Source organism: Polyodon spathula, chromosome 23 (genome assembly GCF_017654505.1).
Source record: "Polyodon spathula isolate WHYD16114869_AA chromosome 23, ASM1765450v1, whole genome shotgun sequence".
NCBI classification, from domain to species: Eukaryota; Metazoa; Chordata; class Actinopteri; order Acipenseriformes; family Polyodontidae; genus Polyodon; species Polyodon spathula.
Genome location: NC_054556.1, coordinates 23,656,024 through 23,683,817, shown reverse-complemented (window position 1 = coordinate 23,683,817; position 27,794 = coordinate 23,656,024). Strand labels below are relative to the sequence as shown.

The following is a 27,794-nucleotide window of genomic DNA, read 5'->3' as shown; positions in this document are numbered from 1 at the left end:
CTGTATCCAAGTGATAAAACAACAACGTGTGTTATGGCCTTTAATTTTTAATAGACTTGACACGTGTTAATTTGGGATCTCTATTTAAACAACTGCACACTGCAGAGAAAAAAAATAATAATCTGGAACGTACTACTTGGATCTGACAGCAAACTAAAAAACAAGAGATGGTTAGGAAGGAAAACGACTATCCTCAGCATGGTGCATTCGTACTTGCTAGAGTTCTGGCGCTGCCACATGTCCTTTCCATGGAAACTGGAGAACGGGAAAGGGATGGGATACCTGATCCACAGTAAAAAAAAATAATGCATTTCCATGTATCACCACTAGAGGGCCCTGTAGACATTTTTGGTTGAACAGTAAGTACTGCACTGAACAACACTGAGTATAATAATTGGAGACATTGATATAGTTTTCTTGTGTTTTATTTATTTATTTTCTTTTTTAGTAGACCAAAAACAAAAAAAAAAATGTTTTACTGGAGTTAGGTGAATTAAATATAAGTGCTTGTTTAAAAACATTGATTTCACCTAACTAGAAATTACATAACCGCAGAAAAAAATGTAAAGAAGAAATATTTTGGAAACTATAAAAAAAAATCTAAAGGAATTTCAACAGGAAACTTTATATTTTTGTTACTTTTAGGTATGGAGTTCATTTTTTATAAGGAGTTACCAAAGACAATATATAAGCAATTAAAACGTCAAGAGTTCTGACATTACGGAATAACAGGTGTTATTAACACTACTACTGACTGGATAAGACACTTTTAACTTTATTTTCCAATCATTACAAAAAGACTTTCAAACTTCCGTTGTGTAACCAAAACTTAATAAGTAAGATTGAAGCAGATTCCACAGATTAAGTATAGATTATATTTTTATAAAATGCTTTGCACCTCCTGACGTCGTTCAATCTCATTATCGTCACATTTGACATGGTTAGGAGTTTGAGAACACCGGGACGGACAGTCATAGGCGCCACTGCACAGCGGAACATCTTAAATTATATAATAAAAAAATAAATAAACGAGTCTGGGCGAAAGAACGCTGTTCCCTGTGTCTTTAAGAGGCAAATCTGCCATTTGCTCCATTGAAAGGGGGGGGTGGGCTGTGGTTCACAAAAAAGGCTTTCAATGGAGTCTCTGAAACAGGATGCGAAGGGAAATCCACGAATCTTTCCCCGGGAGCGAAAACCATCAACAAGAATAGACGGGATATAAAAAAGGAACCCAGAAGGGGCTGATAATACTAATATGAGGTTGCGAGGCAGTGATTAGTGTGCCGCGGTGCTCCGTTTGTCAAGATCGCTTGTGTTATTTTCAGGCTGAAAAGTTAAATAAAGAAGGTGCAAAACGGGTGGAAATACTGTACTAGACAACCTGGATTGACTACAGTGTAACCCAATCAATACCCCCGTATTGCTTAAAAGAAAGTACAGCCAGACTGGCCGCCGCATAAACAAAGTAATAGTAATATATATATATATATATATATATATATATATATATATATATATATATATATATATATATATATATATATATATAGCCGCACTGTAGGTTGCATTGGAACAGGGGTCACTGGTAAGCAGTTGTTTAATAATTTTTAGTTTTATATCAAAAATAAAAAGCACTTTCTTGTTGACCTGCCAAGTTAGTGCAGGCTCGCTGCACTGAAGATTTGACCCTCGTTCATACAGCAGGGTCCCTGGACCTCGGATTGCTGCTTTTCTTTGGCACCGGGTGGCCAGCATTAGGAATACAGTACTGTGTTTCATTGTTGTTGTTCTGAGGAGTGACCGAAGAGTTTTAAAACAAAATGGACCAGTGAACTTCAGCATCGGCCCATCGTTTTGAGGGGGAAGATCGTTTGGGATTTGTTATTGTAGATTTCCCAAGTTTGCAGATTTCTTTCTAAGAAAGGAAAAACAAAAAAAACAAACGGGGGTAACTGGTCATGGCTTCGACCAATAACATATTTTCCAATGGATCCGTTCCCTGGATGGGGAGTGAAACTGAGGCCAACAGCCTGTGCAGAGACCTGGAGCTCGGGACGGTCCTAACACTGTTCTACTCCAAAAAATCTCAGCGGCCCGAGAGGAGAACGTTTCATGTCAAGCTTGAGACGAGACAAATCATCTGGAGCAGAGGGACAGACAAAATAGAAGGAGAAAGTAAGTAGTGATTCCCTTCTGCAGACAAAGGGACCTACATAGAGGTGGCTGGAATTTGAAAACATATATTACCCTACTTTATAACTGTATTATGACTCTACTAGAAAACAGAACTCCCATGTTGTATTTATAACACATGTGTAAGACTTCACAACCGCATTCAAATTGCATAACCTCATCTATTGCAAACTCTCATAAGGTGTGGTTTTAAGTGTGTACTAGCACATCCAATTCTAAAAAGTGTGTGCCAATTTAAGTGTAAGAAGGTTATAATACGACTTATTTTGATAGCGAAAAAGGAGACTGAACTGCTGCACACTGGCATTTTCATATGAAGTGTTACCAAACAGACAATGCAGCAGCATCAGAAATCACGTCCCAGTAACCTATTCAGCTGGACTCCTACCCAGTGAGTAGGTTATAAGCAGCGCTTTAATCTGTTACTTGAAGTTTGTGCATAGGGGGCTGTGTCTTGGTTTTAGGCAAGGTGGTTTGCCATCAGTACAGGTAGAAATGTTTCAATCTCCTGGCAGTTTTAGGGTGATGACACGTTCTTGCTAAAAGTGTGTCCCGGTACATTGTGTTTTCTGTGTGCTGGAATGGAGTCCAGGGCTCCTCTCTAACTTGCCTCCAGTGGACACTAGGCCCCGTCAGAAAAGCAGCTCTGAATTTAGCACAATGTGGTACTACAGCAGAGAGTCAATTATCCAAACTAATTTCAATAAATCTATTTGTACGGATAATCGATCAGGTATTAATAACAATTGCTGTGCCTTTCATAATGTATAGAATAAAGTTTACACACACAAGTACCTGCTGATGATATTTAGCTAGTAACCTGTTCTATCACATTAAGCATACAAAATTTCAAGGCTTTACAAATCATGAAATTAACACTTTAACACTACAGTTAAGGTAATGAAATACAGCAATTAAACGCACCATAAACCACACTTTGAAAATCATCAAATACAATTCAGTGCAACTTTGACACATTACAGAACTTTAGGGATCATTCAACTTCAGAAATTCAGTAAAATGCTTCTATACTTTGATACTTGCTGTTAAAGCATTGTAATAACGTGCAATTGAAATGAATTAAATAAAAGTTCTCCGATTTCCAGGATCTCCAGCCCTTGCTGATGAAATAGAAGAAAAATCAAAAATCACAAAAAAATCACATTTTGACAATTAGTTTTTTAACAGCACCTGATGGCTTCTCATACGTGATGTATAAAATGGATGCGTTCAAAGTCTCCCCACCAACTTTGACCTGATGTCTTTGCATTCAGATATTTATTATTATTATTATTATTGAACTGACCTCATTCCTGACAAAGCTCCTGTTCCACAGTTTGACCAGAACTGAATGTAAGGCCCTGAGGGCTTTGATAAGTGTGTCTCTGGTAACTGTGTGCAGATCCTGGACATTTTGAAAGCACAGTGAAGGGGAGAGTGGTGCAACATCGCCTTCATTCGTATAGAAATCAGCTGGATATTGTGTGGGGCTTCAGCCCTTTAGTATGTTATGCATAGTACCTGTATGTTACTATAGAAACACCCAAGGCTAGATTCTCCACTCTGTTTACTCCAAATTGTCATATTTTTTTATGTACTGAAAACACACCCAGTACAATTCCAAAACAAATTACACAAGCAAACATACAGCTGAAGACTGCTTTAAATTCACCTTCAGTGAATTGGCTGAGTTTATTTTATTTCTGCTGTTTTTTTAAAGTGGAGGTTTCTTCCTTTCTGAAAAAGAGTCAATAATGATTTGAAGAAAGTAGCTGTGGCAGGCTGGCGAGTGGATAGAGGCCCAGAGACAGACTGCAGTTCAAAAAAAATAACTATTTTATTATAAATAAACAAAAATAAAGTGCACAAGGGCAAAATAACAGATACTCAAACACAAATAAAGCAAAAACAAAACTCACAAAAATAAAGTTTCCAGGCTGGGCAATGCCATCACTGGATTTAGAAAATTCAAAAACCACAAAACAAACACCAACCTGCTTCCTCAGCTCCCTCTCAAATGAGAAGCAGAGGCCTCCTTTTATATCAGGTGGCTGGGTGCTGATTGATCGTTAATCAACCTAATCAACTAATCAACCCCAGCCACCTGAACATAATAAACCCAGGCAGGCAGGGGAAGTTAACCCCATCCCTGCCAATTTAAAGGGCAGAGCTTTGCTCTGCCACAGTAGCACTTTCAGTTACGTGTGGTGTGGTGTGGTTTTCAAAACCTTCAAAACGGCTTTTAATAGGTTAAGGATAGGTGTGGGGCATTTCCAGTTTGCTTCTTCCATTTAACGGCTCTTGGAGTTCTTAATTAGACGCACGCTTTTGCGTTTGTTTGTAATTCCCCTTGCTTTAAAATTCACATTTAGTTTGTTGGACAGTGTGCAATTAACAAGCCTCTTTTGCATTTTACTTGACACGAGTCGGCACAAAACCCACAAAGTACAGGGTAGCTCAATCGCTGTGTACTGTAATTAAGACTTTGCAAAATCCTTAAGAAACATCTTGGTGACTATCGGTCATTATAACAAAATATCTGAGCGTGGCATTCTGTCTAGCGCTTGGCATGCTGGTAAGGAGGTCTGTCTCCAAGTCTATAAAAAGCAGCTTCACCATACATCAGTTACTGAGGACCACATTGATCACCACTTTTAGGTTCATGAAACCGTGATATTTAATACCTGTGAGCACGCTAGTTTTGTGTTTTTTTGATGCTACTGATAACTCGGGAACATGGCTAACACCCACCTGTATTTTGTGTTCTGTTGGTGGTTTAGGTAACATGGCTCTTTGACAATCAACTAAAAAAAATAAAATTCCTCTGAAATGCCTGGCGCTGTGTGTAAATTCACTGCTTAATCTGTCTTGATCACAGAAAATGTCTACCTAAAACCTACTGCTGCAGATTTTCACGATTGTATCGGGTCTTAAATCTTAATGCTTAAAAACCTATACAGACTTTTGACTGTGTAAGCCCTCTGATCCCAGTTTCATACCAAATTAGAACAGAGCAAATTACAGGTCCTGTAGACTAAGTCTGTTTTCATTATACCAAAGCTTGCAGAGTCGTTTACACAAAACAAAAGTATAGGCAAGGAGTACTGCTGCTTCTCGTTCTCTCGCTTTTCCTGTTTCTCCCTTTTGTCCCGCCTGTTTTTTTTTCTAACTTTATTGTTCCTCGGTCTCTCTTCGGCGAACAAAATAAAAAGTTAAAGGCGCAGTCCTCCAAGTCCGAACTGATAAATAAACGTAACTATTTCAGTCTTGCATCAACATAGCACCCAAGCAAAGTATTGCAAGTGATGTGTTTTCTCATACTGATTGTATTTTGTACTTAGTATTTTGGAGCGTGTATGTTTTTTCTCAGTTTTCTGGTTTTCTCTCTTCTGTTTTCTGGGGTACACCGCTCGCAATACTTTAGTTGGTAATTTGTTTATTTATTTTTAAGTAAAGGGTTCTTATTTTATCTTTTTGGTAAGGAACGGTATCTGCTCAATAACTGTAGATAAAGCATTCACGGTTATTATTATTATTATTGGATAATTAAAATTATCACTGACAAAGGATGTTATGTTGTTTTCTTTCGAAGTTCCTGAGAATAGTCGACGCAGTTATTATTATTATTATTATTATTATTATTATTATTATTATTATTATTATTATTATTATTATTTTATTATTGTTGTTTGAGGTGTACTTGCTGCTATTGCAAAGCTTGTTTTAATATTGTCTTTATTACACCAGCCAGAGACCGTCATTTACAACTGCATTGTCACATTTCCTACATTTTCCTCAAATTCTCAAATTAATAAGCGATACCCGGGGAGTACAGAGGTCGTGTCGAGTAATTTAAAACCTGACGGGTACCCGGGTTTTTGAAAGTGGGAGGGGGGTGTCGAAGCTTTTGAACAAAGGGATAGAAGTGGTGCATGCTGGCACATTTTTTGCATGGTTTTAGCATGTGCTAGACTAGTAGTCTGCTTGTAGTCTGACAAAGTGCTCCATTAGTGCAATGAAGGAGCTTTATTTCGGCACTGCTCACATCAAGGAAAGATCAGCAAGAAGAAAACTTGACTTTAGGATCATCAAGACTTCTGCAATACAAGACTGGCTGGGAAAAAGAACTTGGCTAAGAAAATCGATGGATACTACTACTACTAATCACTTTCATTCAACTTAAATATACCCCTGCTGCTTTAAATCACACATACAGACTAGTGTGCAAAAACTTAGGACCACCCCACTAAAAATTACTTTTGGAAGCTATAAACCAACTGGACTGTAAGCAAAGTCTGCATTCTAAAGAAGTTGCGTGCACAGATAGCTGAACTGTGGAAAAATGCAGTAAACATCCATATATAATCAACAGTAGTTTAAATATTGTCTTTCAGAGATTATCCTTGTGATAGTGAAGGTGTTCCTAAATGAGTACTCAGTTTAGTTGCATGGTATTACTCTTGTTGTGTACTGTAAAGGGTGACTTGACTATTATTATTATTATTATTAGTATTATTATTAGTATTATTTAGCTGCTGCCTTTATCCAAGGGGACCTGTTTGTTTATTAATTATTGATTATTATGTATTTGCTTCGGTCTCAAATAACTCAAGATATTTAAATCTACAGACGATAATATTTGTAATATTGGATTTATACAATGCACAGGCAATTAAGGCATATTTGAATATGAACAGAATGAAAAAACAAAACCTTCATACTGTATAGAGAACAAGCAGCTGAAGCTGCTTCTGAACAGAATAAATCTGTACTGTACTGTCAATGGTAAAAGCAAAAACCACTGGTTTAATAATGCAATAAAATACTGGATAACAGTATTTAATGAAAAGTACAGACATTTTTAAAACAAACTGCGGTGTAGATGTGTGTGTGTGAAAAATATATATAGTCACAGGAACTACATAGGAAGTAAGATAAATTGTCAAGATAAGACATGTGATCATTAGTTGAAATGTCTGGAACCAAGCTGTGCTTACAAAATAGTAAAACTATTTATATTTATTCTCTTTTTCAAAATATCTGGGGCAAAGTTTTTCAAATCCGCATCTTGTTTATGCATGAAACATGACTTCCTTTTACTACAAGTTTGATTAGCCGCAATGTCTAGGTACTGTAACAAGCCCAGCTGTGTCTTGTTAAACCCCTAGTAAAACCAGGAACTTGCCAAACAACTGCTATGCAGTGGGAGTCCTGTTTTTCATCCCTATTTAAAATATGCATGGTCAGTGGGATTTGTTAGTATTCTGTCTTGGAGCTGTGCCTGGAGCTCAGTTCTATAACGTGCAATCTGATACATGATGCAACGCTAGCTATCACATCCATCAACCTGCCGACCCAGCTTCTCCTGGGGATGCTGTGATTTGCTTGTAGTCGATTTGGTTTCGTGATTCCCGGTAAAGGAGCAATTTGCAGGCTTTTCTGCACTGTATGTAGAGAACGGACAGAAACATTTCTTCTTTTTTAAATTGTTTTTAGTGTAATTGCATCTTTTTTTTTTTTCCCTAAACATGTTTTAAAGTGTTCAGTAGTCTCTAAAGTAGGTGTTTTATAGGTCTGATTCTCTGAAGCAGGTGTCTTTTTTCCTGTTTGGTCTGTCATTTTACAGTAGGTGCAGTATGTGGCCTGCCCCTCTTCACACAGACCTGCAGTGGAACAGGGGTGGAAGAGGAGGAGGCTCTGTGCTATTTAGGTCTTTGGCAGAGAAGAGGAAAGCCTAGTTTCAGTCGAATTTGGGTGGTGTAGTGTGTGTGTGTGTGTGTGTGTGTGTGTATGTGGGGTGGGGTGGGGGGGACTTTTATCTGTACATCTTAATACAGGAAACAAGCCTGTTGTGGAAAAATAAGCTTGCATTTGGAAAAAAAAAAAAACAGCTTTTTTAAAGATGTACTAACCAGGCCTATGAAACTTGCACATTTGTACATTCATCTGTGAACTAGTCCAGAAAACATTGCCGATTGTAGTTTCCTTTATTCACTCTTCTACCTGTAGAAAGCAGACCCTTGTCATAGAATTATACAGGGTGATTAGAAAGTAAGTTTACCACATCAGCGCACCAGATCTCATGCGGTAAACTAATCTCCCTGTACATAACAAACATACCTGTTCAGGATTTTCTTTGGTGACAGCAGTCCTGTGTTTTTAAGTGTGTTGACTTAAGAGAGTTTCAGAAATGCACGAATTGATTGATCAAAGATACAGCTGCCATCTGCTTAGTTTATTGCTTAGATTAGACAGTTTGCATTTTTAACAATATAAGCAATATAGCCTCTCATTGCTTTAGGTACCTTCTATTGTACTAGAAGCCTAAAAAAATAAGCAAAAAAACGTACGGAACTACAAGACTTTAACCCCTTGGATCCCAGAAAGCAACGTGGATTAGTTCTCATAGGAAATCTATTTTGGTGCATTGTAATTGAACTGTGTTTTCACCTGCGTATTTGGGATATCCAGATAGCCCCAGCTTGTTTTTACACTCTGGTAGCTACTGAACTGCTATTGCTGTTTCAGGATCTCGTACTGAAAAATAAAAATGTTGTCTATATGTTAGTGTATTGGATGGCCTGCTGCTTTTGTTGGAGTTCAGGGGTTTCTCTATCTTGTACTCCTGGCCTGCCTGAGTATGGGTGTGTCTCGTTTAAATAGTTCAGGTCCAATCTTGTGTTTTTTCTCCCTCTCTCTCTCTCTCAGTTGATATCCGCGAGATCAAGGAGATTCGAGTGGGCAGGAACTCACGGGATTTTGAGCGCTACATCGAGGATACCTCTGTGCGACTGGAACACTCTCTCTGCTTTGTCATTCTCTATGGCACAGAGTTCCGCCTCAGAGCCCTCAGTCTCGCAGGTAAACTCAGCACTATGTTGCTTATCAAGCTGTTTTAAACTGTGCAGTTTTGAAAGAAACACATGCTCTAGCACACATGCATTTTAAGTTTAAAATATGATTTCTGTGACTTGTTCTTGGACCTGCTGTTTGTAGTTGTACTCCCTGGGTGATTTCTCCTTGGCAGAGTCTTCTAGGTCATGTTATTGGCTGAAAGAATGTCAGTCAAGAGGGGAAGCAGCTGATATGTTGTTTATTGATAGGAAAGAAGCCAGTGAAGGGGTGGGGACAGTTTGACTCTCCAGGTGAAATGATCCAGGAAGGACGAGACAGTCTAAAAGCATTGTAGTACCAGGTATCGTGTTTTGAAGTGAAAATATTGTAGCAGGTGTTTCTTTCAAAACTGTACATTTATGACCTATATAATGAATAGATGCACAAGGGAGAGATGTTTTGTGGAACGGTTTTGTTAGCTACAATTACTTTGTCAACAGTCTTAAAATGGCCTCTCTTAAACTTGATGGGTAAATCGTTTTCATACTTTCGGGAGGGTGGTGGGGAATTTTGAAAAGTCCTGGGTTAAAGCTTTGGTCCTGGTGTGTTCTATATTTGCACACGCATGCATTCGGAGACGTATTGCTCATGACATCATGTGACTGCTGTTGTTTTTCTTGTTCCTCCTCACAGCCACTTCAGATGAAGAGATGACCATGTGGGTTAAAGGCCTGAGCTGGCTTGTTGCGGACACGCTCAGTTCCTCCACACCCCTGCAGATTGAAAGGTCGGTGCGGTTTGAAGAGTGCGGTTTGAGTCGAGCAGTTGGGTCGCCTATTGAGAAATATTAAAAGAAGCTAAACTCCAATGGCAAACATTTCAACTGGGAGTCTTTTTCAATGAGGCCTATTGGTTACAGCTAGGGGACTCGGAGGCAGGGTGGCCTAGCAGTTAGAGCTGAGGACTGGGGGCAGCATGTATTTTGTTCAAATTCTGCGAAACGATAATGTCCGCTTCCTGTTTCTCCACAGGTGGTTAAGGAAGCAGTTCTATGCAGCGGATCGCAGCAGAGAAGACAAGTAAGTCTACACAAACCTTCCAGGAAAAAAAGATGAAGATACTGTTCAGAAAAACAATGAAAGTGACACGTTCCGGTTTTTATTATTTTAAATGAGGTTTAAACCGTGCCACTATTAAGCATGGGTTGCCATTTGTCAGTGAATAGATGAATCTCTCTCTCTTTCCCCCCCTCCTCCCAGTGAGTGGTTTTATGAATGAACTTGCTGAGATGGTTGCTTTCCTAGCATGGAGCCCAGGGGGGAGAGGGGGGTGGCCTGTGCTGTAAGTCTTGCTGTTCTGCTCTATTACCTTTTTTAAGGTCTACATTTACACTGCAAACCTACTGGCAACCTAGCTGTGCTGTAAAGGACCTGTGCTGCACAGTCTTCAAAGATAACAGCGTTCTTTCTTGCAGACAGGTAACAGGTGTTGCATCCTAAACCAGCGGCCAGCACTCTGGACTGCTTTGACGGAGATAATCCTTCAATTGCAGATGGAGACACTTCCATGAAAGACGACCAGGTGCCGGGTGAACCCCAGAGCTCTGAGAACAAAGGCCGTGCTAGGTTTCAGTGGCTGCTTCCTGTTGCTCTGTTTACTGAGCAATGATTGAGAGGTCCTGTCAGTCAGACCCCTAGATAAGGATTTACAAACCACTTCTTGCTGCCACTTCTTGTTTGTGTTTTAGATGGTGGGCAGATAAAATAAAACGGCACTTGGTACAAATAAATGCGTCCCAAGCTTGGTTTGCCTTGTGCTCAGGACACGTATACTGCAGTGTATTGCTGGTGATCACGTGACCAGTGACCCATAAAGAAGGTGCACTGTTGCTGGCTGCTGAGTATCCTGGCATATGCAACTCATTGAATTTCGTTGTTGATGGGAGTCAGTACTACATATCAATGCCACAATGGCCCTATTCGTCGGGGGGTGGGATTACGGTTTGCAAAGCATGGGGGATGGGGGGTCTTCACACCCCTTATTTATGCTGAGCATGTAGAGTATTTTTAACAATAGATTTGTATTACATGAGCGCAGCTGTTCTTTACTTCAAGCTAACATTGTAGCTGGCGTTTGCCCAGATAAAATGAGAATTGTGGTGGGAATCAACCAAGATGTAGCTTCGATATAATATATGAGCCTGCTGTGCTTTTCCTCCAGGTAATGTGGATTTTCTGTTGGCCCGATGTTGCTGGCTGAAGTGTAATGCTGGCTCCAGGGATCAGCCTGTTTGTTGCCTCCCTGGTGCATCAGCACACAGCGGTGTTACTGGCTCCAGGGACCAGCCATGAATTTGACAGATCTGTTTCTATGCAGTCTGAGCGATTTGTTTGGTTCTTGGAGAACTATTTTGGGGTATATCCTGCTGAGACACAATGAATGTTTTGTCAACAGTAGTTCCCCTTTTTCGTTTTTTTTTTTTTTTGGATAGTACTGCAGATATTTCTGGACTTGTGTTTATGTATCTGTTTGTTTATTTCAGGATTTCCTCAAAGGATTTGAAAAGCATGCTGAGTCAGGTCAACTATAGAGTCCCCAACATGAGGTTTTTACGGGAGAAATTTCCGGTACGGATTACAAGAATTAAGATGTTAGTGTTCCACGGAATAGTTTGACCATTATCCCTATAACCGCAAATGTCACATTTTTCAGTTTTCCATTAAGTATCTGGAAAACTACAAAGCAGTATGTAATTCAATATGTTAACACCAAGGTTTCAGTCGACTTTATGAAGCAAAATTAGTTAATTCCATAAAGCGATGCAAAACTTTCGGATATTAATAGCAATGTGGCTTTCCAGGTTTTTTTTTTTCCTCCAAACCTGGCCCTGATCATACAAAAATGTCTAGAATATCCTTGAAGTGCAGTAGGTTGTATGTGCACAAGAAAGCAGTGCAGATTTCAAAGGAATGATTGAGCCTGTGTTGGTTGGTATCTTAGCAGTCCAGCCCATCCCTAGCAGGATGTTTGGACGGATATGGGGTCACTTACAGCACCTCCTCACGAGTGCCCTCGCAATAAAAATGCCTTGCTTGCCGTTTGTCTCTCAGGATGTGGAATTGAAGAATGGGGATGTCTCCTACAGCCAGTTTGCCCAGCTCTATCGTAACCTGATGTATGATGCCCAGAAATCTGTGAGTAACTTCATGCTTCTGGCTGTGTGCGAGTACATGTGCAGTTGAGAATAATATTAGCACAGTGCAAATTTAAAATGAACCCTCTTGCTACCGGATTCTCTCTACTCCTAGATAGAAAAATCTTTCAACACTGCGATTAAATAAATGTACGTTTAGGGTTGGTAAATAATATTACTGATAAAACCAGTGTTAAATATCTAGCATTGAATAACTTTAGTGCATGTATTTTTAATTGTTTGAGCAGTATGCGTTCACCACAGAAATAAATTAATTGCACACTGCTGTGACACCTTTACGCTTCGTCTATCGGGAGAAAGACACTTTGTTTTGTGTGTAACATGATACATGATCGTAGCTAGGCCATGGGAAACTCAGACACACGAGGGACTGACTCAAAGCTAGTAATGGCTTTGCTCACAAAAAGAATACGTTGACAGCTGTGCACCATTGTGATTTCCTTCCGTCGCACAGCACCACTCCAAAAATCAATACTTGCTTCTTAAAACTGAGGTCATGTTGTGGTTCTAAAGTGGTTCAGCTGTCTAAATAAGGCAGAGTGCAAGAATAGTGTTCCTCTGGCCCGTTAGGTGCAGCTGAAGTGCTGTTATAGCTGTGCAATAAACCCATTCCTTCCTGCTTCCTCCTCCTGTGGTCTTTGTCTTTGCATCTCTTTTTAATAAGCACATGTGTGGATGGATGTTGCATGAAAGCTGTGTGGCTTTCATTACGAAGTTGAGAGCTATTTTAGATGTCAGCATGCTGCGGTATTGATCCAGCTATCATGAGGTTTATGCTCATCCCACTAAACATCCTGGATTTTATTGAATAAATGATTTCATCAATGCGTTACGAAATTTGCTACAGAGCCAAACGTTACTATTTAAAAAAAAATAAAATAATAATAATCTCTAAAACGAAAGGAAGTCGTCTTAAAGCAATACGTTTTCAATTTAAAAACCCAGTGCACTCTCTTCATTCAGTGCATCTGAATGGAGACCAATGTCAATGGTTAAATCCATTCCAGTAGAAATTTGACAGACCAAATGACACTGCAGTGAGAAACTTCATAACCTTGTGAATTTATATATATTCTTGTCACCTCGTCTGCTTCACGCTTGTCAGTTTGAATATAATCACCTAATGAAAATCTGATTCAGGTTGGACACTGTTTTATGATGACTGAGGGGTTAATGCTTGCACTGTCTTGAGCCAGAGTTAAGATGGATGCTGACTCTAAAGACATGAGTGTGCCTGATTTACACTGTAGTTCCACTGGTTTAACATCCTTATTGGAGAGTTACAGCAGATACTGATCTGGTCTGTTCTTTGCAGATGGAGATTCCTTTCATCCAAAGGTAAGGTGTCTTGTTCCATTTTATTGGGGAGGTCATATAAATGATGAAGGAACAGAACGCTGTAGTGGGATCTAGGAGGAGGTGAATCCAATCTTGTGGAAACATCTGTGCATGTGCTTCATTTATTATGGATTTCTTTTTTTTTAATCTACAGTTTTTTTCGGTTTTCACAGAGTTGACGAGAGACCAGATCAGCATAAAGTCACCATGGAGGAGTTCCAGTCATTTTTAATTGAGTATCAAAAGGTAACAACCCCCCCCCCCCCCCCCCCCCCCCCCCCCCATTTCTGAGGTCAGCTCTGTGTACTTGAAGTGTGTCTCTGGGAAAATGCTTCCTGTAACTCTGCTCTCTCCTCTGTGTGCGTGCCTGTGTTCAGGAGCTGTGGGCTACAAACATTGGCCAGGTCAAGCAGTACATGAAGACCTATCTGAAGGATCCTCTGAGGGAGGTTGAAGATCCGTATTTTTACCAGGACGAGGTGAGACGCCAAGGAGTCATTTACAGAGTGCAGAAAACCCATTCCAATGCATTTTGTTTCTCGAAATCCCTTTTCTTGTTTCTTATCCGGTATTCCTGTTTCTTGGTCAGGTTTGTCTTCTAAAATAGTTTTAGAATCACTGTCGATACAACACCCCATCAGACCTGGTTCTTGTCAACTTGGTGCAAACAAACATTTTTGTACCTGTCAGGAGAGACTTCTTGGTCCAGGATTGTTATTCTTATCAATATGACACTTTGAGGCTATCATAAATTTTCCATTATTCAAAATAGTACCCAGTGGTGTGTGTTTTTCACTCTGCAGCAGCACAGTCTTTGAAAATGACAAATCCTGAAATAGATTTTGAACCACATAGTGTTTCATACTGTTTTACCAAAATGAGACCTTCTAGGATTTTTGTTTTGTGGCAACAAGCTTACCACCCCCCACCCCCCCCACCCTCGCACACAAACCTTTTAACACTTAATTATCACTTTGGCTAGCAACTTTTATTGACCACAAAACAAGCCAGCTGTATGGCGTATGTTTTTTTTTTGGTTTGTCTGCACCACAGAGTCGTAAAGGGGTAATGCCAGCCTGAATAATTGTTATGCTTTTCCTCTCTAGTTTCTGACGTACTTGTTTTCCAAAGAGAATACTATCTGGGACTCCAAACTGGACCAGGTGTGTCCCGAAGACATGAACAACCCTCTGTCCCATTACTGGATCTCCTCCTCCCACAACACGTGAGGGAAATCTATATATATATATACAGCTCATCCTGAGCCTGTCTACTCATTAGCAGCACTTTAGAGCCTGACTCTCTTTCTCTCCTCTCTTCACAGCTACCTGACCGGGGACCAGTTCTCAAGTGAGTCCTCTTTGGAAGCTTATGCACGCTGCCTGAGAATGGGCTGCCGATGTATTGAGTGTAAGGAATCCTTTTTTGTTTTTTATTCCTGTCATTTTTTCAGATGACCACTGCATTAGAATTCCCAGTGAACCCGTCATGTAAAATAGATAGAGATTAGAACTACAGAGCAGCTGTCTACTACCAATTTAAGAATATGAAGAGGCAGTAAGTTTGTTTTTTTCTCTTAATTGGCTTGCTTTGTGTTTCAGTGGATTGCTGGGATGGTCCAGATGGGATGCCAGTGATCTACCATGGGCACACCCTCACCACCAAAATCAAGTTCAGCGATGTGCTCAATACCATCAAGGAGCACGCCTTTGTCACATCCGAGTAAGAGCGAGCCAGCGTCTGTCTGTGTGAAGCTGCTGTGATCCGTTACATTGATGTGTTGTGGTTCTGTAGCAACGACCTCTGAACCAGGAGACTGTATCGTCTAGCATGCAGTTTAGAATTGAAACTAAACCAGTGGAACAGAGTGTAGAAGAGTCTGTTATTAATAAACGTATCGGCGCTCTGATGGATTTATTTGCTGTCCGTTGCTGACGTCTTGTTACCAGGTTGCTTCTTGTTTTCCTCCAGATACCCTGTCATCCTTTCCATTGAGGACCACTGCAGTATATTGCAGCAGAGGAACATGGCCACCACCTTCAAGAAGGTCTTCGGAGACATGCTGCTCACAAAGCCAGTGGACATCTCGGCCGACGGGCTGCCCTCGCCCAATCAGCTCAAGAGGAAGATCCTCATCAAGGTACCAGGATGGGGTGGGGGCATTGCCAGCTGTAGCTCGCACAGAAACACAGGGCTGCTTGTACCTGGATTCACAGCTCAGGTCTGCTCATCGACTGTGTGGGGACTTGTTAGCAGCAGGCCTGGGCTCAGTTATAATTACAGTAACAATTACAGCAGCATTGTTACCTGAAATTACAATTAGTTACAATGCTGTTGTGTTCAGTTATAATTTACACTAGAAAGTGGCAAACTACACACAATTACATGTTAACTCTATTGTAAATAACCAAGCAGTAATCCCAGGTACAAATACAGAAACATACTATATACATTTCATTTATTTGTCAAACAAATGGGGTCACCAAAAATGGCTGAATACAAGAATAATGATCGAAAGACAAGTAAATGCATAACTGATCAATTATATGGTATAATTACAATTACGCAGGTGTGCCAAGGTTCAACTAATTACTAATTGCATTAACGACAGGGCTGGTTCAGTCACGGCAAAAACACGTGGGCAAGTTAGGGAAAAGGATCATCTTAGAAGGGTGCAACAAATGTACACTTGCATTGTTCATGAATGATCAGGTTGCAATAATCCTGGTGCATTTCAACCAAGATCTCAAGATCGAACATGTGTTATTGTGAGTGGACCTGCTAAATAATTTTTTTCACTCTGACAATGTGAGGGTTGAACAACTTGTTAAAGGAGGTCTCTCCTTTCTTTTTTCTTTCTCTCTCTCTTCCTCTCTCTCTCTCTCACAGCACAAGAAGCTGGCAGAGGGCAGTGCCTATGAGGAGGTCTCCACATCCACCCCCTACTCTGAGAACGACATCAGCAACTCCATCAAGAATGGCATCCTGTACCTCGAGGACCCCATCAACCATGTGAGCCCCCCACACACACAGGGACTGGATTCATTGAAATGCATCCCTCCATACTAACCCCCTCCCCTCCACACTCGCACAGGGACTGCGTAATTTTGTGTGATTATTTTTCCTAGTTGTTTTAATGTGCGTTTAAGATCTCTACAGCCTGTCTCTTTCCCTGCAGGAGTGGTACCCTCACTTCTTTGTGCTGACGAGCAGTAAGATTTATTACTCCGAGGAGACCTCGATAAACCAGGGCAGCGAGGATGATGAAGAGCAGAGGGAGGTAAGTTCAGTACCCTGAGGACTGGAGTCCAGTATGTGATGAGGAGCACTGCCAAACGTATTCTAAATACCAGGCTTGCGTCACTGGAATGCATGTGGTGTACTGCTGAATTGAAATACAACACAAAGTGAACTGGCGCTTCTCCTGGGCAGGCGTCGAATGGGATGGACCTGCACGTGACAGAGAAGTGGTTCCACGGGAAGCTGGGCGCTGGGCGAGATGGTCGTCAGATCGCAGAGAGGTTGCTGTCGGAGTACTGCTTAGAGACTGGGGCCCCGGACGGCTCCTTCCTCGTTCGAGAGAGTGAGACGTTCGTCGGAGACTACACCCTCTCATTCTGGTGCAGACTTTCTTTCTTTACTTGGTTATTTTAATGCTTGTTTTTTTTTTTTTACACACAGACAAAATAAAACCTTTTCTTAGGGTAACGAAGGCATTGTAGGCTTTGTTTTGAAACTAATTATACTGTTTGTTTTATTTGTGATTTCAATGTATTAATTAGTAAACCCCCTATCCTACTTTTTATTTGTGATTTCAATGTATTGATTAGTAAACCCCCTATCCTACTTCAGGAAATATCCTTTAGTAAATCGATGAGTTGATTTTATTAAAGTCAAAGTGAAGGTCTGTTACAGTAACCTTGATGAATAGCTTTGATTTGGTACCTCACATGTTAACCACAATGATCCTAAACAAAGCAGAGCTGTGTTTGAGATTGTTCTCCTCCCTGCCCAGGCGTTCTGGCAGGGTGCAGCACTGTCGGATCCACTCGCGCCAGGAGGCCGGCAGCCCCAAGTTTTATCTGACTGACAACCTGGTGTTCGACACCCTCTACTCCCTCATCACGCACTACCAGCAGGTACCGCTGCGCTGCAACGAGTTTGAGATGAGGCTGACTGAGCCCATCCCGCAGACCAACGCACACGAGAGCAAGGAGTGAGTCTCCACCCTTACCTCTGGGATCATTACCCAGTAGATTCTACATTCCTGTGATGATCATTTTATTTTGCCTGGATTCTCTGGTTTTTGCTTTTAGTTTTTACAGTACCAGATTATAACAGCAGGTGGCAGCAGAGCTTTGATTTAAAACACATGCTCCAAATGTGTGAATGTATGTAACATCAATATTGTAATAGTGTGAGTAACTCCCAAGCTTAAAATATCCACATATGATAAATTAAAGTACTTAGTGAGGACTGAAAATGATACCAGATGTGATAAGGTAAGATTCTTTTGAGTTTGATATTTTGAGGGAAACGCTGATTTGTTGAAGGGCAGAAACTGGTGATGATGAGAATACAATGCCTTTTAGAGCAGCTGACTGTGTTCGTTCATTCTCTCTCTCTCTCTCTCTCTCTCTCTCTCTCTGTCCCTGTGTGTGCCCTGCAGGTGGTACCACGCTAACCTGACCCGCAGCCAGGCTGAGAACATGCTGATGCGGGTCCCTCGCGATGGAGCCTTCCTGGTACGCAAGAGGACCGAGCCCAACTCCTATGCCATCTCCTTCAGGTGAGGGACTGTACTGTGTGTGTGTGTCTGCGCATAGCATCACTCAAGCCATACTTGGAAACTGTCGTCTTCTTAACAGCATCTGTGAAGTCCCTTTCTCATAAAAATGCATGTCTGTTCCACAAAAATTTTCCTAATTGCAAAATACAGAATAAAAGGTAACGACAGTAATAAAAAGATTGCTGATATTGTGGTTTTGTTTCTTACGCAACTGTCGTCATGCATTTCAGTTGTTGATTCGGACTGATTAGCCTGCTCTAGCATTAACAGAAAGCGTTTGGTTCCGCAGGGCTGAAGGGAAGATCAAGCACTGCCGGGTGCAGCAGGAAGGCCAGCTGGTGATTCTGGGGAACTCTGAGTTTGACAGCCTGGTGGATCTGATCAGCTACTTCGAGAAGCACCCTCTGTACCGCAAGATGAAGCTGCGTTACCCCATCAATGAGGAGATGCTGGAGAAGATCGGGACTGCGGTGAGCATCTTGCATCCAGAAAATCCATTGCAAATGGGGCATTGCATCCACTTGTAAACTGACCTGCTGCTTTTGTTATTCTGCTTTTTTTTTCTTCAGGAACCTGATTATGGATCTCTCTATGAAGGACGCAACCCAGGATTCTATGTGGAGGCAAACCAGATGCCTACATTTAAGGTACATCCTGCTCAGTGAAAGACAACCCTTCACCAAGGGTCATTTCTTAACACCTGTAATGCACCTTGAAATCTGTTCTGAGCCTCTCTGCCACTGCTGCAACAGTCCTTGTCTTGTGTCTTTACGAATTTGTGCGTTTCTCTTCCCTCCCCTCGACACTCTGATGCTATCTGCCCTTCTGACTCTGTCTCTCTCTCTGTTGTCTGCCCTTCTGACTCAATACTCTCTCTCTCTCTCTCTCTCTTGTGTGCCCTTCTGACTCTGTGTCTATTTCTCTCTCTCTGTCGCAGTGCACGGTAAAGGCGCTGTTTGAGTACAAGGCCCAGCGAGATGACGAACTCTCGTTCTTGAAGAACGCTGTGATCCATAGTGTGGAGAAGCAGGAGGGTGGCTGGTGAGCTGAGCTATATTCCTAGGGGGCTGGGGGTGGTGCTGAGACGGGATAGGTGCAGGAGTCTTTTGGGGTGGGGGGTGGGGGTGGAATTGGTATTCTACTGATCCTTTTATAGTAAAGCTTGCTGATGTGATACTTATCCCGTATGTTAACAAACTTATGAAATAGATTTTTCAGATGTTATTGAATACTTGAGTTACTGCTGGAGAGAAATGGAGAAGCTTTTGAGCATTGAAACATCTTGGGATTCCTAATCTTCAGAGTGCGAGGAAAACGACTCTAAGTGTGCTTGTGTCGCCTCCGCAGGTGGAAGGGGGAATATGGTGGCAAGAAGCAGCTGTGGTTTCCAGCCAATTACGTGGAGGAGATCAGCCCGAGTGCACTTGAACCAGAGAGATCTGTAAGTGTCATCGCTCAAAGTAACCAAAAGTTACTGCAATGGCTTCTCTGCATGCATCTCAGCAGGGCACTGACCAGTTAGCTTATTCCTTGCAGCCGCTGACCGAGAACAGCCCCCTGGGGGAACTGCTTAGAGGAAGCATTGACGTGCCGTCCTGTCAGATCGGTAAGTGATGCTGACATTTAAAGTGAATGCACCATTGCACAGCAGTTTGGTTCAGGTTTTTCAACCTGAGCCTTATTTGTACCAGATGAGCTTTAGATGAGAAGATACAGACTTGGTTGTGAATAATTAAAACCTTCAATGGCTATATCCTACCTTTTAAACTGTGTTGTCCATCACTTGTGGTTTGTCTGTCATGAACTGTAGGATTTAATTCTAATGTGTGTGCTGCCTGACATCCCATTTGATCACTCTACAGACATGATCTAAGCACCAGTACTAGAGAACTGCTGCTTACTCCTGTGTCTGTGCTGTATCCCCACAGCGGTGCGCGCGGATGGGAAGGGCAGTCGTCATTTTGTCTTCACACTCGCCGTGGGCCCAGTGCAGAGGGCTGGCCATGCGCTGGACATCGCTGCCGACTCGCATGAGGAGATGCAGGACTGGGTGCTCAAGATCCGTGATGTGGCGGTGACTGCCGACGCCAGGGTGAGTCTCTGAACGCCTCTTGTTCCAGTACTGCCTGCCCCCGCAGATCTGATGCAGAGGAAATCCCACCGAATTACACAGTGGCATCTGGTTTGCACAAAATAGACAGATCTTTTTTACAGAGAAGCATTGAACTTTTAACTTGTTTTTGCTGCGTGGGGATTTTTCTCATGTATTTGTTAAATATCTCGGTGTGTAGTACATGGCTTATTTTTTCATTAAAATATAAAAGCGCACCCGTTGAGTTGCTGTAGTTGTCAGGTTTTAGTGATGCCCGGTGTGTCTCCTGTAGCTGTCAGAAGGGAAGATAATGGAGAGGAGGAAGAAGATTGCTCTGGAGCTGTCTGACCTCGTTGTGTACTGCCGGCCAGTCCCCTTCGACGAGGACAGTATGTAACTCCCTTCTCTCTGCTGGGCCTCCCTCTCTGGGATCCTGTTTTAAAGGATGATTCTTGAAGACCGTTCCGCAGTGTCAGATGATATATTGAGTTTTCTGTAAAAGATTTCTGCTAACGTGTGTTACTGCATCACCATGCTGTAACTGGTGCAACTGCTTCCGTTGATTGCCAGGGCAACCCTATCGCCTAGGTTAAATAAAATGCAAATGGTCTCTTTCCCCCCCTCCCGGCAGAGATCGGCACGGAGCGTGCCTGCTACAGGGATATGTCCTCCTTTCCGGAGACCAAGGCTGAGAAGTATGTCAACAAGATCAAAGGGAAGAAGTTCCTGCAGTACAACAGGCTCCAGCTGTCCCGCATCTACCCCAAGGGCCAGCGCCTGGACTCCTCCAACTACGACCCCCTGCCCATGTGGCTGTGCGGGAGCCAGCTGGTGGCCCTCAACTTCCAGACCCCAGGTATAGAGCGGCCCCTCTTGATCTGATGTATAGAAACCATTTTTACCACCAAATAATTGGGGTTTTTAAAGCTGTTTTAAAACTACTATTTTCTAGTTTTCCCTCATACAATATCTGCTTACTGAAAAACAAAAAACAAAAAAAAAATAGTCTTTTACAGGAAGTCCTGTTTTTTCCCTTCACCATGGGTGAAAAGTCTATTCTTTTTAATTGGGCAAAATGACCTTCACTTTTGGAACTGATTGTACTCAGTGTAATATAAATAGGGGGGGGGGGCATCCTTGCTCTGAGCTGTGTCTTCAAGGACAGTGTATTGCGCTGTGTTTGCAGATAAGCCCATGCAGATGAACCAGGCTTTATTCATGCTGAACGGGAAGAAAGGCTTTGTCCTGCAGCCGTCCATCATGAGAGAGGAGACCTTTGACCCCTTCGATCGGAACTCCCTTCGGGGAATGGAGCCAATCACTGTCCAGATTCAGGTAATTGCAACATTTGAGATTACCGAATAGGGGGGCATCATAGGCGGAAGCAGAGACGAAGCTTCCTCTGTTGTCAAGTTACAAGTTTCCTGTGTTGCTAACCCACGGGGCTGGCTGCAGTGAACAGTGCTTTGGACTCCCTGTGCCTTGCTCACTGTCTCGTCATCCTTTCCTCTCCTCCTTCAGGTGCTGGGCGCACGCCACCTCCCCAAGAACGGCAGGGGTATAGTCAACCCTCTGATCGAGATTGAAGTGTGCGGGGCCGAGTACGACAGCGACAAGCAGAAGACTGACTCTGAAGGTATGAGGGCGGGGACAACGTACATGTCTATGCAGCTCTACTAAACTAGGAGAACTGGCTGTTTGTAATATTTTTTACTTGAATGGTAAAATTTAGTTCTGTCTACTACGCTAACAAACACAAGGGAACATTCGAGTAACAATCATGTATGGTCCTGAAGGGTAATGGTGTACTAGCGAGAGACAAAGAGCCTCTTTTCATGCGGAATGTTCATGTTGAAGAAGAGCGTTTGTGTGTTGCAGCGGACAATGGGCTGAACCCCACGTGGTCCCGAAAGCAGTTCCGTTTCATCATCTGTAACTCGGAGTTCTCTTTCCTGCGGTTTGTGGTGTACGAGATCGACATGTTCAACGACCAGAACTTCCTCGCACAAGCTACCTTCCCCGTCAAGGGACTCAAGACAGGTAATTCTTCTTTCCCCCATCGACACAGGACGTCTTAGGAGGCGGTGCCTGGGATTTTTCATGAATGCTCTTCAACGAGAGATTTTTAATGAAAGGTTTCAGTTTAGGAAAGACCAAAACCAAGAAAAAGGCTCAATGTTTGCCCTTTTTTTATTTTTGACCAGGCTATAGATCGATACCTCTGAAGAACAGCTTCAATGAAGATCTGGAGCTGGCAGTTTTGCTTGTCCATGTGGAGATCTTCAGCGGCAGGGTAAGCCATTGGCCATCCCAAAGGGGGTGGAGGGGAGGAGGGAATTGATAATCTCATGTAACCCTGTATTGTCTACATGATGGCACGTGATGTGGATATGTGAGAAATGACTTGACGGAGTCAGAGTTGTGTTTTATAGTGTCTGCCGAATGAAATAACTTTCAGGTACATTTTGGTAAGGAAGAATAATGGAGCTGCACTTACTCGTAATGTAAGTGTAAGACTAGAGGAAGATATGTATAGGGCTTAATGCACAGCACATTTTGTCCTTAAGGTCAGTTATAAAAAATCTTACTAGCTAGCAAAACCCTTGAAAGGATTTCATTTGAAATACAAATAAATGAGAGGTACCTTTTCATATGAAGCCGCTGCAGATATTACATTTCCTATATTAAATGAACAGTATGCATCTAGGCACAAAGGAGTTTGTGCAACTCCACTGTTTTGGGGTCTTCAAACAAACTTTGAATAGTACAGTAATGTATGGAGCCCCCTTAGCCAAGATGGGATGCAGTGATATCCAGTGGATGAGATGTTAAATCAATGTCCTATTGTAAGTGACTCTGCCTATAATGCACAGTTCACAGCCTACCTCTGTAAAGCGCTTTGTGATGGTGGTTCACTATGAAAGGTGCTATATAAAAATAAAGATTATTATTATTATTGTGGCTTTCCTCCCCCAGCACGAGAATGGGGATGCGAACCCCTTTGTTGTTGCAGCCCAGTCAGTCCGGGAGAGGACCAGTGACCCCTCCTCCAGCCTTCACCTGGCGCAGTGCGGCCGGGAGGGATCGCTCGAGACGCACTGCCAGACTGCACTCGATGACTTCCGTCTGTCCCAGGAGCACCTGCTCGAGCAGGCCGACTCCAGAGACAGAAGGTGAGGCCTACAATTCTCTTCTCTCCAACTGGGATTTTTATTTTGTTTTTATCATGAAATGCTTTTTGTGTTTGTTGCAGAGAAGAGCTTGACAGACACGGGACATTAGAATACACCCAGCATGTCATGAACGCTGAATAACAGTAGGAAAAATAATACTAATAACACTTGGTGGTGGGTTAGGGTTAAAGAAAATGTATTATAAAACAAATACTAGGCCTTTTCTGATATGATATCTAACATCACACTTTTGTTTTGTTCTGGATATCCTTCAGGTTGATGCGAAGGACCCGAGTGAGTGGAGACAATCGTTTGTAGACGAGACGGGGCCTGTTTCAAGTGCCTCCAGTACTGGTGATGTCACTGACTGCTGTGAAAACTGGTTTCTATGGAAATGTTACCGCTTTGGCCTACATTTCAGGCAGCTGTTCCTTGTTCTCACCTGTCCCAGGCCTCACAGAACTACGCTTGTGCAGAAAAGCCATCAGTTACAAGAAAGAATGCATTTTATCTGTCCTTGCTAAAAATAAAAATGTGGTTTTAAGCATTAGTGGGTGAAGCAGAAATTGCCCAAAATGGCTGTTTTGAACACCAGTTTCAAGCTGAAATCCTGTTGTTTTATTCTGGAGATGCCAATAATCTATTTATTCCTGTTCTGCTTGGCAAATGCTTTTAACTAGCTATTGAAACCCATCTTCTTTTCAGGAATAGCTATAAGACTGTGTAACCCAGTATTCTCCCTCATGGCTGGTCAAAAATTTGCATTGACCACCTGGTTCTGGGTGGATAATCTGTTTGTATGAAAAGATGTGTGTATTGGACAGTGATAACTCTCAATAGATTCCTCTTGCTCTACTGCCTCAGCAATCCATTCCAGCCGGGATTGGAACCTATGGCCAGCTCTAAAGCACTTCATGCTAATCAGTTTGGCTACAGGAAGCTCAGTAATTTGAGCCCTGACATGCCACACATGCTCTCTAGTGCAACAAAGCTTTTAAAATCCAGGTCTGTCCTGAGGAGGCTGATAATAGTAGCTCCAGTGAGGATTTGTTGTTTGAAACATTTTATTCTTCACCTATATCATGATTTGAAAGGTTGACCGTGTAACTAGAGTTGGTATGTTCAATAGATACAGTGTGGATTTAGCCTATGCTTCATTTTGTCTTAAAGTAAAAGATGCATGGTAGAGGACCTGATTGTAGCTACTATGTATGAATTATATGTTTGTTTGTTTTTTCTTAACTTTCTTTTTATATTGTGGCCAGCTTTTTTTTTTTTTTTTCAAAGTGAAGTTTTACCAGATTTGTTTATGCATAAGCTTTTTATGTTCTGGAGATAAAGTTACAAAGCTCCCAGGAAATGCAGTGAATAATGACAATCCAATTTGTTCTGTACACTATCGCCTGACCAAATAATACATGAGTCCTTCCCTACAGTCCGCACCTCTGAGCTCTTGTATGTCTACCCCCTGTATTAGGATAACGTCAGACTTTTTTTTTTTTTTTTAAGCTAAGTGCTCTAATAATGTTGAAGTCTGAGTGGATTGAAGAAGTAATGTGTCTGTTTTTTTTTTTTTAACAGTGTGATTACTTTCAGTCTGGGTGTTTTTTGCTTGCTTTTTATTTATTTACTCGCATAATTGCTTATCAAACTTTTATAGAAGCATCAAACCAATCACCTTGGAATTGTTTCCTGTAGCTTGAATAGGAAAAAAACCAAAAAGGAAATTTAAAAAAAAAATTTATTATGACTCTTCTAATGCAAATACAACTTTCATACTCTCTTCCTAGACAAATCTATGCAAAACTGTGTAAAGTCCAGCTTTAAATCGTTATAGCTTGTACGCAGACCCTGATTTAGCACTAAGCTTGTTCTACCTAATGTGAACTAAGATAGCCCAATTGTATTCTGTGCAACCAGCCAGCAGCAATAAAGCAGGCAAGCACACTGTTCAAAAACACAAGCAGCTGTTGAGTGAGGGCGCTGCAGCTCTAATATTCATGCCAAACAGACTATCAGGTGAGATATTACTGGTCCTGTTAATCCTTGTACAATTACTAACCACCTAGCCAGTGTATTTCTTGCCTGAGTTTTTTTTTTTAGTCTCGACTTTATACCACGATCTATATCATGCCTTTGTGTGTGTATATTCCTATTGCACATTAACTAATAACAGATTATACTGTAAACATCTGCAAATTAACACATTAAAAGGAGACCTGAAGCCTGCAAAGTGGTCACACAAACAGCGCACCGGTGTGACTTTCTTCCTGTGTTCCTGGCACACCGAGCAGTGATAAACCAGCACTCTGGGAACGTCTGCTTCAACTAGCCTAAGTGATAGCACACTGAAACGTTTTGAGGATGATCTTGAACTCCTCCACCGTGGCAAAATGAAGAGTCGATTTGAATGAATTGTCTGTCTAGCCAGTCCAACAGCGAAAAACACACACAAAACAACCAAGCTCACTGTTCTGGGACGGACGGGTCGTCCTGCAGAATTTCCGTTTGCAAGAGTTGAATTAGTCACACTGCAGTTTTAGGATGATAAAACATAATGCAAAATACTGAGTCATGATCGCATCATTGTATTTCCTTCTGCTGTCATTTATTTTTCTGTGTTATGTCAGTCTGGCTCTGAGATCCCTGTGCTTAGTCGGCAATGTGGGTATGCAAACGGTTCTCCCAGTCACGAACACTTAGCCTGCCAGGGTTCCAGTGTTCTGCACACCTCTAGTCGAATGTTAGCGCTGCACCTTTAAGGAGGGGTAGAATGGCGTTGGTCAAGAATTGGGAAGAGAAAAAATGACCAATTGGTAGTCTGGAATTCTAAATGAGGGGACCAATAGGAGGGTATAGTGTATATAAGTCAGCCGAGTCTGACTGCATGTATTGTTTAAATGTGAGAGTGTTGTTTTTTTTATTTATTTTTTGATACAGTGAGCAATACGCATCTGCCTGCAACGTTATTTTTCGTTTTTTTTCATGCCTGTAACTAAAAGGTACATTTCCCCCGAGCCGATCTTATTTAGGGGGGAAAACCCAATTGCTATTTGAGATTTTTCAAGATTTAAAAAATCAATTACATGTGTTGTCCAATATTGCCTGAGTAAGACTAATTACGCTGCCTAAAAATACCCTGTTTCTGATGAAATGACCACAAAGATTGTACATCAACCTGATGGAAGTTTGAATAAAAATTCTGTCAAAACTAGGTTTGTGTTGTGCAACAATATCCCTGTTTCAGTCACTGCAGACTGACTTTACATACCAAAAAAATTTCCAAACCCTACGAGGTTTGGAATGCTCGATGTATTAGGGACAAAAGGGCAGTTAACCACACGTAATAAAAAAAAAACACACACAAATGAATATTTCACAGGCTACTGAAATTTATAAATTGCAGCTTTGTGCTTTTTAAAGCCTGCAAAGCTAGGAGCGTGCAATAGTTTTCTTTCTTGTAATGCAACTTTTGTTTTTCAGGGTTTAGGTCAATAACCAGATCAATTCAATTAAGCAGACTGCATACACTGCTGCTGTTAATCCAAACCACTGAACATTGTTCTGTATTCTTAAACCCACCGTACTGCATTGGAAGAGGTGTTCTACAGCAACCTCTTGCTGTTTCCATCATGAAACCGTTAGATTAGTTCTTAAAACTGGCCCAATTTGTGACCAGAAATAGGGATACTGGGGCCGGGTGCTGCTTCCGTTCATTAGCTTCAGTGTGCTTCCGTATCTTGTGAATTTGTTGGATTTGTGTCATTTATTTTGTTGTCTCTTCTACTTATAAAAAGAAGCCTTTCTGTACTGTGCCTAAGCTAAGGCAAATGTACATTTCATGTTGCCTTTCATATGAAAACATATTCAGTCTGAGAAATAAATAAGTACTTCTCCAAAATCTTATGCATCCTGTGTATCCTTTCTTCCGCAAAATAATGAAAGCCATATGAAAAACAGCTTATATGCAATTTCTGGTCATGTGATACACTAAGCTGCGCGAAAGTCCTGTACAAGCATGGTGTTGGAAAACATGGATTGAGAATTGATTAGCAGTTTGCTACGCATGTGGACTGGCAGAGCTATACTGGTGTTTTTTTCTGAAAAGAGACTAATATTGCAGATAGCAGACTGTTTGGTTCAAATTGCATGTACTGCTAA

At 41.6% G+C, this 27,794-nt stretch overlaps 1 protein-coding gene across 2 annotated transcripts; it reads left to right on the top strand.

The window, feature by feature from the left end:
* Nucleotides 1-1,537: 1,537 nt before the first annotated feature.
* plcg1 (phospholipase C, gamma 1) lies at nt 1,538-27,534 on the top strand. 2 transcript variants are annotated; one of them, XM_041224655.1, is made up of 33 exons: nt 1,538-2,175; nt 8,902-9,054; nt 9,721-9,814; nt 10,059-10,106; nt 11,570-11,654; nt 12,138-12,221; nt 13,557-13,579; nt 13,753-13,825; nt 13,957-14,058; nt 14,686-14,804; nt 14,904-14,989; nt 15,181-15,301; nt 15,551-15,719; nt 16,469-16,591; nt 16,758-16,859; nt 17,012-17,199; nt 17,595-17,795; nt 18,249-18,368; nt 18,658-18,838; nt 18,938-19,015; nt 19,306-19,409; nt 19,716-19,809; nt 19,905-19,974; nt 20,297-20,460; nt 20,753-20,849; nt 21,092-21,316; nt 21,647-21,795; nt 21,982-22,096; nt 22,339-22,500; nt 22,665-22,753; nt 23,437-23,633; nt 23,714-23,776; nt 23,909-27,534. In XM_041224655.1, the coding sequence occupies exons 1-32, from the start codon at nt 1,959-1,961 to the stop codon at nt 23,772-23,774; spliced, it is 3,894 nt and encodes a 1,297-aa protein (XP_041080589.1). In that variant the 5' UTR covers nt 1,538-1,958; the 3' UTR covers nt 23,775-23,776; nt 23,909-27,534. The 2 variants fall into 2 exon arrangements, with proteins under 2 accessions (XP_041080589.1, XP_041080590.1); XM_041224656.1 differs by lacking the exon at nt 23,714-23,776.
* Nucleotides 27,535-27,794: the final 260 nt, after the last annotated feature.

What these genes read in the sequence shown, in the direction of transcription:
- plcg1 (XM_041224655.1), top strand. Translation starts at nt 1,959, where the DNA reads ATGGCTTCGACCAATAACATATTTTCCAATGGATCCGTTCCCTGGATG. An exon ending in TGTATGATGCCCAGAAATCT is followed by an intron (nt 12,222 to 13,556) that starts GTGAGTAACTTC and finishes TGTTCTTTGCAG; the next exon opens with ATGGAGATTCCTTTCATCCA. An exon ending in CAATCACTGTCCAGATTCAG is followed by an intron (nt 21,796 to 21,981) that starts GTAATTGCAACA and finishes CTCCTCCTTCAG; the next exon opens with GTGCTGGGCGCACGCCACCT.